The sequence below is a fragment of the Salmo salar genome, chromosome 15 (assembly GCF_965601325.2).
Source record: "Salmo salar chromosome 15, fSalSal1, whole genome shotgun sequence".
NCBI lineage: Eukaryota > Metazoa > Chordata > Actinopteri > Salmoniformes > Salmonidae > Salmo > Salmo salar.
The window spans coordinates 85,295,737-85,311,084 of NC_138305.1; the positions used below are offsets into that span (position 1 = coordinate 85,295,737).

Below are 15,348 nucleotides of genomic sequence, written 5' to 3' on the forward strand. Positions count from 1 at the left end.
TGATGTGTGTCGGTGAGGGGCATTGGTCGTAATTGATAAATAGAAGCTACAACATGAATATATTTCCTGATAATACTAGTACAGATCACAATACCTTTTAGTGGAGTGTGATGTTAAATGGTGAAGTGAATGACATGTATCCCCCTCCTCTCTCTCCAGACCAGACAGAGGTGGACTGCAGCCCGGACTCGGAGCAGCACAACCTGCTGGAGCAGCTGCAGTCGCGCTACCGCCAGATGGAGGAGCGCATCACCTGCCCCATCTGCATCGACAACCACATCAAGCTGGTCTTTCAGTGTGGCCACGCCTCCTGCATCGACTGCAGCGCCGCCCTCAAGACATGCCCCATCTGCAGGCAGACCATCCGCGAGCGCATTCAGCTCTTCGTCTGACCCAGGCCCCCGTCCTCCGCCGAACTTCCCACCCCACCCCCCATGAAGTGGCCCAGGGGTGGTCAGCTTGTTGCCCGTTTTCTTTTGTTGTCCGTTAGTCGTTCAGTCTGCTCCTCAGTCCTTTGGGATAAGCCACTTGCTCGTCCATCCTGGCTCAGCCGCTGCGCTCTGTTGTGTTCTGTTTCATGAAGTTGCGCCAGGGGTGTTATCATTACGCCGATTCTGTTGCAAAACATTTTGTCTGTTGCAAAACGTTTTGCCACAGAAACTGTTTACTCCAAACAGAAAAACACACTAGAGTTTCTATTTGAAAAATTCAGTTAGGTCCCTCTGTGTTTCGTTCCATTTGCTCTGATTTATTTCGTTTTTTGTTGTTGCCCATTTCTGCATGGAAAAATCCAGCCGCTGCCCCTGAAAGGCTCTGCAATGCTTTCTCCGTGGCCCCCAGTGACCAGCAGCCACAGCCGGTTACATCAGGAGGAGGTGGTGGTGCCACAAGCTCCACTCATATTGTTGAACAAGGAGGATGTCCCTACGAACCAGGGAGGATGTCCATCTGAATAGGCCCTCACCTGTGCTGCTCTAAGAGGATGTCTATTATTCCCCATTTGATTGCACCCCGTTTGCCTGTCTTGCCTCCCCTGTTTACAAGGCTGCAGAGAACTGTCCATCTCCCTGTCTTGAATCCTGTGTATTATGTTTGCTGTCCTTCGTATGAAGCTCTTTGTAATCTGTGTTAGTCCCCAGAGGGTGATGGTATAACTAAAGGCTCCTCTGTATAGCCCCTCCCGCTTGCCGTACATACGTAAGAGGAAAATCCACACTATATGCATGAGTACATGCATATTCTAAGATGAAGACTTTGTTGTGGGTTTGGTTACGTGTGGTTTTAAGAGTACCCGTAATTAGTACTGAGTTATTAATGTCTGAAGGTGTTTCTATTTAGCTAAAGTCATATTATTTATGGTGTTTGATCAACAAAAAAAGGATTTCTGTTGTAATTTCACCCAAGCCTATGTCTTCTCTACTCAGGGTCCTGATTCATTGAAACACTTCTAGTATGAAAACGGTTGTGGAATGTTTTGTTTTTGTCAAACGTTTTTACATTAGAGCCTTCTGACAATTTGGTGTGCATTTACTAAGGGACTTGTAGATATACAGTGGGGGGGAAAAGTATTTGATCCCCTGCTGATTATGTACGTTTGCCCACTGATAAAGAAAGGATCAGTCTATAATTTTAATGGTAGGTTTATTTGAACAGTGAGAGACAGAATAACAACAAAAATATCCAGAAAAATGCATGTCAAAATGTTATAAATTGATTTGCATTTTAATGAGGGAAATAAGTATTTGACCCCCTCTCAATCAGAAAGATTTCTGGCTCCCAGGTGTCTTTTATACAGGTAACGAGCTGAGATTAGGAGCACACTCTTAAAGGGAGTGCTCCTAACCGCAGCTTGTTACCTGTAAAAAAGACACCTGTCCACAGAAGCAATCAATCAATCAGATTCCAAACTCTCCACCATGGCCAAGACCAAAGTGCTCTCCAAGGATGTCAGGGACAAGATTGTAGACCTACACAAGGCTGGAATGGGCTACAAGACCATCGCCAAGCAGCTTGGTGAGAAGGTGACATCATTTGGTGCGATTATTCACAAATGGAAGAAACACAAAAGAACTGTCAATATCCCTCGGCCTGGGGCTCCATGCAAGATCTCACCTCGTGGGGTTGCAATGATCATGAGAACGGTGAGGAATCAGCCCAGAACTACACGGGAGGATCTTGTCAATGATCTCAAGGCAGCTGGGACCATAGTCACCAAGAAAACAATTGGTAACACACTACGCCGTGAAGGACTGAAATCCTGCAGCGCCCGCAAGGTCCCCCTGCTCAAGAATACATATACATGCCCGTCTGAAGTTTGCCAATGAACATCTGAATGATTCAGAGGACAACTGGTGAAAGTGTTGTGGTCAGACGAGACCAAAATGGAGCTCTTTGGCATCAACTCAACTCGCCGTGTTTGGAGGAGGAGGAATGCTGCCTATGACCCCAAGAACACCATCTCCACCGTCAAACATGGAGGTGGAAACATTATGCTTTGGGGGTGTTTTTCTGCTAAGGGGACAGGACAACTTCACCGCATCAAAGGGACAATGGACGGGGCCATGTACCGTCAAATCTTGGGTGATAACATCCTTCACTCAGCCTGGGCATTGAAAATGGGTCGTGGATGGGTATTCCAGCATGACAATGACCCAAAACACACGGCCAAGGCAACAAAGGAGTGGCTCAAGAAGAAGCACATTAAGGTCCTGGAGTGGCCTAGCCAGTCTCCAGACCTTAATCCCATAGAAAATCTGTGGAGGGAGCTGAAGGTTCGAGTTGCCAAACGTCAGCCTCGAAACCTTAATGACTTGGAGAAGATCTGCAGAGGAGTGGGACAAAATCCCTCCTGAGATGTGTGCAAACCTGGTGGCCAACTACAAGAAACGTCTGACCTTTTTCTGGATTTTTTTGTTGTTATTCTGTCTCTCACTGTTCAAATAAACCTACCATTAAAATTATAGACTGATCATTTCTTTGTAAGTGGGCAAACGTACAAAATCAGCAGGGGATCAAATACTTTTTTCCCCCACTGTATGGTAAAACAACTGCTTGATTTGTGGATGAGTTCACTTCAACCCAACATACCTTTCTTGCTTTTGGTATGAAATTAATGTTGAAATACACCATTGTAGAGAGAGGTTTGCGTGTTGCTTTAAAAGAAAGGAAAGACTTATTTGTCAGACGTCGCAGTGCAAGTCATTTTCCTTATACCATCACCCAGATACCTATTGTTCTTTTTAGATTTGTATAAAAAGCATGAACGAAGCCCGTGTCTGTTGTTGTCTGAACCTGAGCGCCTCTGTCCGTCTCCTCAGCGTCTAGCGTAGCGTAGCGTTGTACTGCCCAGCAAGTGCGTTAGCTGCCCATCCGCTTGCTAGCATCATCACACTCAGCCTCAGACAGGGCTCAGCCAATTGGGTGGTGCAGAAAGGTTTGTCATTGAGTTTAGGTCAACTTTGGACTCTTGCGGACAGAATTGCTTTTGATTTCTGGAAGCCTTGGTGTCCTTTGGATAGAGGAAGATAACTCCTCCAATACAGAACAGAAAGGATTGTTGGTCAATCGAGGTGTGTAAACCTCTATAAAAGCTGAGCCAGAAAAATTATGTATATGCTTGTTCTTTATTTTGTCACAATGTGGACTTTTGGCAGCCTTTGGACTCTTGTAATGTATTTTTTTTCTCAAACAGTATTGTAAACATTGAATTAGACATGGCTAAAAAAATGTGGAACTGTGCATCTGTAGTTACCTGTCTCGCATCATATTCAGCCTACTTAGAAGAAACCCTCCCCAGTCTGTTTGGCAAAGCATTTTGGATTGTACATCATCCTTTGTATTTTTTGGTTTGTTTTCCAAAGGGCTTATGTGTTTTTAAAAAATGATCTATTTGATTTTTCTATTGTTAACTTCCAGTGACAGGGGTTTTGTAGATCCTAGCTTTCGGTAAGCCAATTAAGATGTACATTTTGAATGTCAGAAAAAATGTAACCCGTCTTACTCTGCCTTTTTGTGGAAAGGTTGTAAAGATGTGAGAGAGGGCACAAGAGGGGGAAAGTAAGGTTTACTCTAAGTACTACTACACCAGTGCCAAATCTTTAAAAGGATGTGCACAGGACTGCACAGCCTAGTTCATCTAGATATAATGCTCTAGCCGTTATCAATGTTCAAGTTGTTTTGAAATAATTGAATAGCACTATTGTGGCTCCCTATGTTGATTTTGTCTCGCAAAACTATCATAGCTATGTACTATTTGGGCAAAAGAGCAAGAGCATATTGTGAGTATGCTATGGAGTTTGGACAACAGGCTGCAGGGTACTAAAAAAGTAGTGCACTACATGGGGAATAGGGTGTCATGAGACGGCACCCAGTCTCTCTTTCCCAGCTTCTCAATGACAACTGATATTAAAGAAGAAGAAAAAAAATTGGAGCCAAAACTTTATTTTATAATTTTAATGAATTGAGAGTCTTTATGATCATTAAAGATTGTCATCTGGTGTCCTACATTGGGTCATGTGAGTATTCTCTGTACACAGGTAAAAACAATTCTTTAGGAGAGCCAGGAGGTTTGGAAATGTACTACAAGAGGTTTGCTATGAGAACTACATATACTATTTAAGCAAGAAATGTTACTATTTGTGTGTACAGCACTTGGAGTTCTGATGTTGGCCTTACTGTCCATTCCTCCAACGTTGACGTGTTTGTTCAGTTGTATTCTGTCCGAAAATATTTTGCAATAAATATGGAACTGTTTTATAAGTATTTGGTGTTCTGCGCCTAATCAGTCACTGTCTCCTCCCAACATGCACAGTGCATTCGGAAAGTATTCAGACCCCTTGAATTTTTCTAAAATGTATCATGTATATTTTCTCAATCTACACACAATACCCCATAATGACAAAGCAAAAACCTTTTAGAAATGTTTGCACATAAGGAAATTACATTTACATAAGTATTCAAACCCTTTACTCAGTACTTTGTTGAAGCACCTTTGGCAGCAATTACAGCCTTGAGTCTTCTTGGGTATGACGCTACAAAAACTTGGTACACCTGTATTTGGGGAGTTTCTCTCAAGCTCTGTCAGGTTGGATGGGGAGTGTCGCTGCACAGCTATTTTCAGGTCTCCAGAGATGTTCGATCAGGTTCAAGCCCGAGCTCTGGCTGGGCCACTCAAGGACATTCAGAGACTTGTCCCGAAGCCACTCCTGCATTGTCTTGGCTGTGTGCTTAGGGTTGTTGTCCTGTTGGAAGGTTAACCTTTCCACAGTCTGAGGTTCTGAACTCTCTGGAGCAGGTTTTCATCAAGGATCTCTCTGTACTTTGCTCTGCTCATCTTTCCCTCGATCCTGACTAGTCTCCCAGTCCCTGCTGCTGAAAAAAAACATGCTTCACTATAGGGATGGTGCCAGGTTTCCTCCAGATGTGACACTTGGCATTCAGGCCAAAGAGTTCAATCTTGGTTTCATCAGACCAGAGAATCTTGTTTCTCATAATCAGTCCTTTGTGTCTTTTGGCAAACTCCAAGCGAGCTGTCATGTGCCTTTTACTGAGGAATAGCTTCCATAAAGGCCTGGTTGGTGGAATGTTGCCGAGATGGTTGTCCTTCTGGAAGGTTCTCCCATCTCCACAGAGGAACTCTGGAGCTCTGTCAGAGAGATCATCGGGTTCTTGGTCACCACCCTGACCAAGGCCCTTCTCCCCTGATTGCTCAGTTTTCCAGGCGGCCAGCTCTAGGAAGAGTCTTGGTGGTTCCAAACTTCTTCCATTTAAGAATGATTGAGGCCACTGTTCTTGGGGACCTTCGATGCTGCAGAATTTTTTTTGGTATCCTTCCCCAGATCTGTGCCTCGACACGATCCAATCTCGGAGCTCTACAGACAATTCCTTCCACTTCGTGGCTTGGTTTTTGCTCTGGCATGCACTGTCAACGGTGGGACCTTATATAGACATGTAAGTGCCTTCCCAAATCATGTCCAATAAATTGAATTTACCCCAGGTGGACTCCAAGTTGTAGAAACATCTCAATGATGATCAATGGAAACAGGATGCACCTGACCTCAATTAGCCATGAGAATGCTTACCATTCATTGGTTGCGTTCCCCTGCTCAGATATTGCTGACGCATGCCAGATCTTACAACGCCTGGATAGGCATTTTACATATTAAGCTGCATTGTCTCACAGCGCGATCGGATTGAATCCCGGCCAGAAAGATTAAGAAAAGGGGAGTTGCTAAATCATCTGGATAGGTATTTTATATATCAGCTAACCACATATGTTATTGCAATCTGGACAGATTGCTAGTCGATGACAAGGCATGCAACCATTGGTTGATGCATGCAACGTCTGAGCGCAACCATTTTCAATAGGCCCTGCAGTGCATTCTGGGTCAAAGAGTGCACTCTTAAGGAGTGAATGGGAGTCAGTTGGGCGCTAGCTTAACAACACAACATTAGCATGAATTATGTGAAAAAATATTCTGAGGGCAGAATATTGGCTCCAGGGCATTGGTAGAACAAATGTGATTGGTTGGGTGAAAGCCCAGAGGGCAGAGCTTAGACTGACAGGTTAGTGAGTGGAGTTAACAGGTTAAGATCAAATAAAATAAACACTTGCAAGGAGGATCTGTTCATCAGCTATAATTTGCCAGAGAAAAAAATATATACAAATAAACAGGGGCAGTAGAGTTGGATAATGGTGTAATAAGCAATGATAAAATCCAGACAAAACATTGCCAGAGTGGCTTACTATTCCCATCTCAGTGTCTGTACTTTAATTGGTCAATTATCTCGCTCTGCTGCAGAGCACACTCGTGATGCCAGCCAGACAGTCCTTAGCAAGGCCTGTATCATAAATCATCTCTGTCCTTAGCCAAGCCATACCATGCCATAACAACCTCATGCCCTCTTCATCAGGAACACATATGACACAAACACACAAATTGATTTGCATGTGATGAACTGCTCATGAGTGGATGATGACAGAGCAAAATGAGAACAGGGGCTTACTCGGGTGGTGGAAACATTCTGAGCGGTGCAGATAGAAATGTAAAGGCAGAGTAGACATGATTCTCTTATCATGGACTTTAGAGAACAAATATCTGTGTGAAGCATTTCTTTGTCTTAAAAAAAAAAAGGAGGGTAGAATCATTTAATTGGATGGAATAGGTCTTCCTGAACAGGCCCCAGCCTAACCTAACCAGAGCCCGGTTTCCCTAAAGCATCTTAAGGCTAAGTTCATCGATAGAATCTTCGTCTGTGCATCGTTAAATCTCAGAGCTGTTTCCCAAAACCCTTGTTATTAAAGTTGCACTTAAAAACGCTTGTTGTTTACCGCCTGCCTCAGACCCTTCCTAGAACCGCTAAGTGTGTCGTTAGATGCGTGTTTTCCCTACCGCGTCACTTTATAAACAGAAGATCTCCGCAAAACATAGATTCAAAATGTTTATCTGTCTCTCTGTGACTGCCGATAACGTCAAAATGAAGTTGACTACAAATACAAAATTGACAATGTCTTTGCCATTGTTACAAAAAGCAAACAATAAAAATATGCTTAAAATTAAAACACAGATGATTGCATTAAAAGGTAAATAGCCTAAAGTATAGGCTACATACAAAAAAACAAGATTGCACCGTATTGTATGGCTGCTGAGCTCCAACTCAACTTTGCTAAACACGTCTCCTTCGCCACTAGGGGCAATAAAGTCCTAGACCAATATTACTCTACCCACAAGCAAGCATACAAGGTCCTCCCTCGTCCCCCACCCCCCCTTCGGCAAATCAGATCATGACTATATACTCCTGCTTCCTGTCTACAAGCAGAAGCTCAAACAGGAAGTACCTGTGACGTGCTCTATAGAAAAATGTTGCTTTGCTAACGCTGACTGGAACATGTTCCAGGACTCCGCCAATAGCGTCGACGAGCTAACCACCTCCATCACAGGCTTCATTAGGAAATGCATCGCCGGCATTGTCCCCACAGTGAAGGTTCACTGCTTCCCCCAATCAAAAGCCCTGGATTAACACAGAGGTTGGTGCTAAAATAAGGGACAGGGCTACCACACACCGGGCTATCAAAGGCAACTCCTAGGCTACTGCTGAGGACACAAACAAGTACAAGAAGTCCTGCTACGACCTCTGGAGAGCCATCAAACAAGCAAAAGAACAATAGGAACCAGGTGGAATCCTATTACACAGGCTCTGACTCCCACAGCATGTGGCAGGGACTACGTTCCATTACGGATTACAAAGGAAGACCCAGCCATGATCTGCCAAACTATGCCTCACTACCAGACGAATTCAATGCATTTTATGCATGTTTCGACAAAAATAACACCGGGGCCATGCATTAGGGCCCCCGCCGAACCAGGGGACTGGGTGATCTCGCTCTTCGAGGCCGACGTGAGTAAGACTTTCAATCAGGTCAACACTTGCAAGGCCGCGGGGCCGGACGGTATTCCAGGGTGTGTTCTCAGTGCGTGCGCAGAACAATTGGTAGGGATATTCGCGTTCATTTTCAACCTCTCCTTGTCCCAGTCTGTAATCCCCACGTCTCAAGCTGACCGACATAATTTCTGTTCCCAACAACTCTAAGGCTACCTGCCACAATGACTACCGCCCTGCATCACTCACATCTGTAATCATGAAGGGCTTTGAAAGGCTGGTTATGGTACACATCAACTCCATCATCTCAAACACCATAGACCCCTCAAACTCAACTCTGGACCTCGAAGCCAGTTCCATTGCATTTTTTTTATTGTTTCACTCTAATCAGGGACTGGTTTAGACCTGGGACACCAGGTCGAACAGAAGACCAGCGGCTTCCGGACCTCGTAGGGCACGTGTCTTGTCATTATGGAGTATTGTGTAGATTGTTGAGGATGAAAATCCATTTCAGAATAAGGCTGTAATGTAACAAAATGTAGGAAAAGTCAAGGGGTCTGAATACTTTCAGAATGCACTGTATCTGGCCGGCCAGCCGGACCAATTTATCTGGCCAGCCGGACCTACCAATCTGGACAGACCTATCTTGCTAGATTCGGCCGGCCAGACAGCTAGGTCTGTCCGGCCGTCAAGATAGGTATGTCCGGCCAAATTGGTCCGGTCGGCCAGATAGATACACAACATGTAAAGTGTTGGTCCCATGTGCTGAAATAAAAGATCCTAGAAATGTTCCATATGCACATAGAGCTTATTTCTCTCTAATTTTGGGCACACATCCCTGTTAGTGAGCATTTCTCCTTTGCCAAGATAATCCATTCACCTGACAGGTGTGGCATATCAAGAAGTGGGTTAAACAGCGTGATCATTACACAGGTGCACCTTGTGCTGGGGACAATAAAAGGCCACTCTAAAATGTGCAGTTTTGTCACACAATACAATTGGCACGCTGACTGCAGGAATGTCCACCAGAGCTGTTGACAGAGAATTTTATGTTAATGTCTCTACCATTAACCACCTTGAACGTTATTTTACTGAATTTGGCAATACGCCCAACCGGCTTCACAACCGCAGACCACATGTAACCATGCCAGCCCAGGACCTCCAAAGCCGGCTTCTTCACCTGCGGGATCATCTGAGACCAGCCAACCGGACAGGTGATGAAACCAAAGGATTTCTGCACAAACTGTCAGAAACCATCTCATGGAAGCTCATCTGCACACTTGTCATCCTCACTAGGGTCTTGACCTGACTGCAGTTAGGCATCGTAACCAACTTCAGTGGGGAAATGCTCACCTTCGATGGCCACTGGCACGCTGGTGAAGTGTGCCCTTCACGGATGAATCCCAGTTTCAACTGTACTGTGCAGATGGGCAAGCAGTTTGCTGATGTCAACATTGTGAACAGTGCCCCATGGTGGCGGTGGGGTTATGGTATGGGCAGGAATAAGCTACAGACAATGAACACAATTGCATTTTCAAATCTTATCAAATTGCATTGGTCACATACACATATTTAGCAGATGTTATTGTGGGTGTAGCGAAATGCTTGAGTTCCTTGCTCCAACAGTGCAGTAATATCTAACAATTCACAACAATACACACAAATCTAAAAGTAAAATAATGGAATTAAGAAATATATAAATATTAGGATGAGCAATGTCGGAGTGGCATTGACTAAAATACAGTAGAATAGAATATAGTATATACATATGAAATGAGTAAAGCAGCATGTAAACATTATTAAAGTGACTAGTGTTCCATGTCTATGGATAAAGGGCAGCAGTCTCTAAGGTGCAGGGTTGAGTAACCAGGTGGTAGCCGGCTAGTGATGCCTATTTAACAGTCTGGAACTTGAAGCTTTCCACCTTCTCCACTGCGGCCCCGTCAATGTGGATAGAGGCGTGCTCCCTCTACTTTTTCCTGAAGACCACGATCAGCTCCTTTGTTTTGTTGACGTTGAGGGAGAGGTTATTTTCCTGGCACCACTCCGCCAGGTCCCTCACCTCCTCCCTGTAGGCTGTCTCGTCATTGTTGGTAATCAGGCCTACTATGGTTGTGTCATCTGCAAACTTGATGATTGAGTTGGAGGCGTGTGTGGCCACGTAGTCATGGGTGAGCAGGGAGTACAGAAGGGGGCTGAGTACGCACCCTTGTGGGGCCCCTGTGTTGAGGATTAGTGAAGTGGAGGTGTTGTTTCCTACCTTCACCACCTGGGGGCGGCCCGTCAGGAAGTCCCGGAACCAGTTGCACAGGGCGGGGTTCAGACCCAGGGCCCCAAGCTTGATGATGTCTGGGCCAATACTATGGTGTTGAAGGCTGAGCTATAGTCAATGACATTCTAACATAGGTATTCCTCTTGTCCAGGTGGGATAGGGCAGTGTGCAGTGCAATGACATCATCTGTGGATCTTTTGGGGCGGTAAGCAAATTGAAGTGGTTCTAGGGTGTCACGTAAGGTAGAGGTGATCTGATCCTTAACTAGCCTCTCAAAGCTCTTCATGATGACAAGTGAGTGCTACGGGCCGATAGTCATTTAGTACAGTTACCTTTGCTTTCTTGAATACAGGAACAATGGTGGACATCTTGAAGCAAGTGCGGACAGCAGACTGGGATAGGGAGAGATTGAATATGTCTGTAAACACTCCAGCCAGCTGGTCTGCACATGCTCTGAGGACGTGGCTAGGGATGCCGTCTGGGCCGGCAGCCTTGCAAGGGTTAACACGCTTAAATGTCTTACTCGCGTTGGCCACGGAGAAGGAGAGCCCACAGTCCTTGGGAGCGGGCCACATCGATGGCACTGTGTTATCCTCAGGTGTTTGGCTAGTCTGGGAGCAAGACGTCGGTATTCGCGACGTCACTGGTTTTCCCTGTTTAATCCGTGATTGTCTGTAGACCCTGCCACATACAGTCAGGTCCATAAATATTTTGAGTGATTACCAAGTTATTATTATTTTAGCTGTCTACCACAGTATATTGGAGTTGAAACTAAGTAATGAATATGAGCTGAAAGTGCAGACTTTAAGCTTTAATTTGAGGGTATTTACATCCAAATCGGTTGAACGGTGTAGGAATTACAGCACTTTTATATGTGGTCCCCCAAAAGTAATTGGACAATTGGCTGCTCAGCTGTCCCATGTGTGTTATTCTCTCATTAGTTAATTTACAAGTAAGCAGATAAAAGGTATAGAGTTGATTTCAAGTGTGGCATTTGGAATCTGTTGTTTTAACCCTCAATAAGTCCAAAGAGCTGTCACTGACAGTGAATCAAGCCATCATTAGGCTGAAAAATCTAAACAAACCCATCAGAGATAGCAAAAACATTAGGTGTAGCCAAATTAACTATTTGGTACATTCTTAAAAAAGAAAAACCGCACTGCTGTGCTCAGGAACACCAAAAGGCCCGGAAGACCACGGAAATCAACTGTGGTGGATGACAGAATAATTATTTCCCTGGTGAAGAAAAACCCCTTCACAACAGTTGGCCAGATCAAGAACACCCTCCAGGAGGTAGGCGAATCTGTGTCAAAGTCAACAATCAAGAGAAGACTTCACCAGAGTAAATACAGTGGGTTTACCACAAGATGTAAACCATTGGTAAGCCTCAAAAACAGGAAGACCAGATTAGATTTAGTCAAAAAACATCTAAAAAAGCCTGTACAGTTCTGGAACAACATCCTATGGACAGATGAGACATTCTGGTACAAGATCAACTTGTACCAGAATGATGAGAAGAGAAGAGTATTGAGAAGGGAAGAAACTGCTCATGATCCGAAGCATACCACCTCATCTGTGAAGCATGGGGGAGGTAGTGTTATGGCGTGGGCATGTATGTCTGCCAATGGAACTGGTTCCCTTGTATTTGTTGATGATGTGACTGCTGACAAAAGCAGCAGGATGAATTCTGAAGTGTTTAGGGCTATTTTATCTGCTCAGATTCTGCCAAATGCTACAAAACTAATTGGACGGCACTTCGGCACAGTGCAGATGGACAATGACCCGAAGCATACTGCAAAAACAACCCAATACTTTTTTAAGGGAAATAAGTGGAATGTTCTGCAATGGCCAAGTCAGTCACCTGACCTGAATCCAATTGAGCAAGCATTTCACTTGCTGAAGGCAAAATTGAAGGCAAAATGCCACAAGAACAAGCAGGAACTGAAGACAGCTGCAGTAAAGGCCTGGCAGAGCATCACCAGGGGAGAAAACCAGCATCTGGTGATGTCTATGGGTTCCAGACTTCAGGCAGTCATTGACTGCAAAGGATTTGCCACCAAGAATTAAAACTCAGAATTTAATTTACGATTGTTAGTTTGTTCATTTACTTTTGAGACGCTAAAATTGGTATAAAAATGATTTTAATTCCAACACAGTTCATACAATAATTTTGACAAAACCCTTAAATTAAAGATGAAAGTCTACACTTAAAGCACATCTTGATTGTTTCCTTTCAAATCCATTGTGGTGGTGTACAGAGCCAAAATGATGCAAATTGTATCACTGTTCAAATATCTATGGACCTGACTGTACGTCGCATGTCTGAGCTGTTGAATTGAGACTCCACTTTGTCTCTGTACTGACGTTTTGCCTGTTTGATTGCCTTACGGGAGAATAACTACATTGTTTGTATTCAACCATATTCCCAGTCACCTTGCCATGATTAAATGCGGAGGTTCGTGCTTTCAGTTTAGGACAAATGCTGCCATCTATCCACAGTTTCTGGTTTGGGTAGGTTTTAATAGTCACAGTGGGAACAACATCCCTTACACACTTCCTGAAGAACTCAGTCACCGTGTCTGTGTATACATCAATCTTATTATCCGAGGCTACCCAGAACATATCCCAGTCCACGTGATCAAAACAATCTTGAAGCATGGATTCTGATTGGTCAGACGAGCGTTGAATAGACCTTAGCACGGGTACTTCCTGTTTGAATTTTTGCCTATCGAAAGGGAGGAGAAAAATGGAGACGTGATCTGATTTGCCAAAGGGAGGGTGGGGGAGGGCCTTGTAGACATCCCAGAAGAGAGAATAGCAGTGGTCGAGTGTTTTCCCAGCGCGAGTACTACAATCAATGTGTTGATAGAACTTCGGTAGCGTTTTCCTCAAATTTGCTTTGTTAAAATCCCCAGCTACTATAAATGCAGCCTCAGGATATGTGGTTTCCAGTTTGCATAAAGTCCAGTGTAGTTTCTTGAGAGCCGTCATCGTATAGGTTTGAGGGGCAATATACATGGCATGACTATAACCAAAAATAATTATCTTGGGAAGTAATACGGTCGGCATTTGATTGTGAGGTATTCTAGGTCAGGTGAACAAAAGGACTTGAGTTTTTGTACGTTATCACAATCACACCATGAGTGGTTAATTGTGAAACATACACCACTGCCCTTCTTCTTCCAAGAGAGTTCTTTATTCCTGTCTGCGCGATGTACTGAGAACCCAGCTGGCTGTATGGACGGGGATAGTATATCCGGAAAGAGCCATGATTCCGTGAAACAGAATATGTTACAGTCCCTGATGTCTCTCTGGAAGGAGATCCTCACCCTGAGCCCGTCTACTTTATTGTCCAGAGACTGAACATTAGCGAGTAATATACTCAGAAGCGGTGGATGGTGTGCCCAACTCCTGAGTGAGACTAGAAGTCCACTCCGAAAACTTCTCTGCCGACGGCATCTTGGAGCAGCCTCTGGGATAAGTTAAATTGCCCTGGGTGGTGCGAACAAAGGATCCAATTCGGGAAAGTCCTATTCCTGGTTGTAGTGCTGGTGAGTTACCGCCACTCTGATATCCAAAAGTTATTACACCAAAAACAAAATACTGCAAAGTTGCTTAGGAGCTAGAAGCTGAGCTTCCATGTCTGTCGGCGCCATCTTGGCAATTTGAATGCACAGAGATACCGTGAGGAGATCCTGACGCCCATTGTCGTGCCATTCATCCGCCGCCATCACCTCGTTTCAGCCTGGTGGGAGGAGCCATAGGAGGACGGGCTCATTTTAATAGAACCCCACAGTGGAGGTGTCATAATAACCATAAAACATAGCGATCAAACAGGAAAATGGTTCCTATCGTTTTTTCCAGCATTCATTTTTCCCATAGGGAATTTTAGAGACACTTAAAATAAGGGTTGTGACGTTTTGATAACCGTGTAAATCTCTCTCGTGCAAGGTGACTTTTATCAATATAATAAAGTACACTTTATGGAACAGCGGGGAATGCCTCAACTGGTAGCTTCATTAAATGTTACCCGCAAAATACAAGTCTCAACGTCAACAGCAAAGAGGTGATTCTGGGATGCTGGCCTTATAGGCAGAGTTCCTCTGTCCAGTGTCTGTGTTATTTTGCCCATCTTAATCTTTTCTTTTTTGGCCAGTCTGAGATATGGCTTTTTCTTTGCAACTCTGCCTAGAAGGCCAGCCTCCCGGAGTCGCCTCTTTGCTGTTGACGTTGAGACTGGTGTTTTAAGGGTACTATTTAATAAAGTTTCCAGTTGAGGACTTGTGAGGCGTCTGTTTCTCAAACTAGACACTCTAATGTACTTGTCCTCTTGCTCAGTTGTGCACCGGGGCCTCCCACTCCTCTTTCTATTCTGGTTAGAGCCAGTTTGCGCTGTTCTGTGAAGGGAGTATTACACAGCATTGTACAAGATCTTCAGTTTCTTGGCAATTTTTCGCATGGAATAGCCTTCATTTCTCGGAAAAAGAATAGACTGACGAGTTTTAGAAGGTTATTTTTTTCTAGCCACTTTGAGCCTGTAATCAAACCCACAAATGCTGATGCTCCAGATACTCAACTAGTCTAAAGAAGGACAGTTTTATTGCTTCTTTAAATCAGTACAACAGTTTTCAGCTGTGCTAACAATTTCAAAAGGGTTTTCTAATGATCAATTAGCCTTTTAAAATGATAAACTTGGA

The 15,348-nt window shown here is 44.2% G+C and overlaps 1 protein-coding gene across 4 annotated transcripts in view; it reads left to right on the forward strand.

The window, feature by feature from the left end:
* Positions 1-4,761, forward strand: part of LOC106572005 (E3 ubiquitin-protein ligase MIB2) — a 104,557-nt gene extending 99,796 nt beyond the window's left edge. For all 4 annotated transcript variants that reach the window (XM_014145695.3, XM_014145696.3, XM_014145694.3 and 1 more), the window contains one exon: positions 160-4,761. In XM_014145695.3, coding sequence (XP_014001170.1) covers positions 160-392 — 233 coding nt within the window. In that variant the 3' untranslated portion in view covers positions 393-4,761. The remainder of the gene's footprint in view (positions 1-159) is intronic.
* Positions 4,762-15,348: the final 10,587 nt, after the last annotated feature.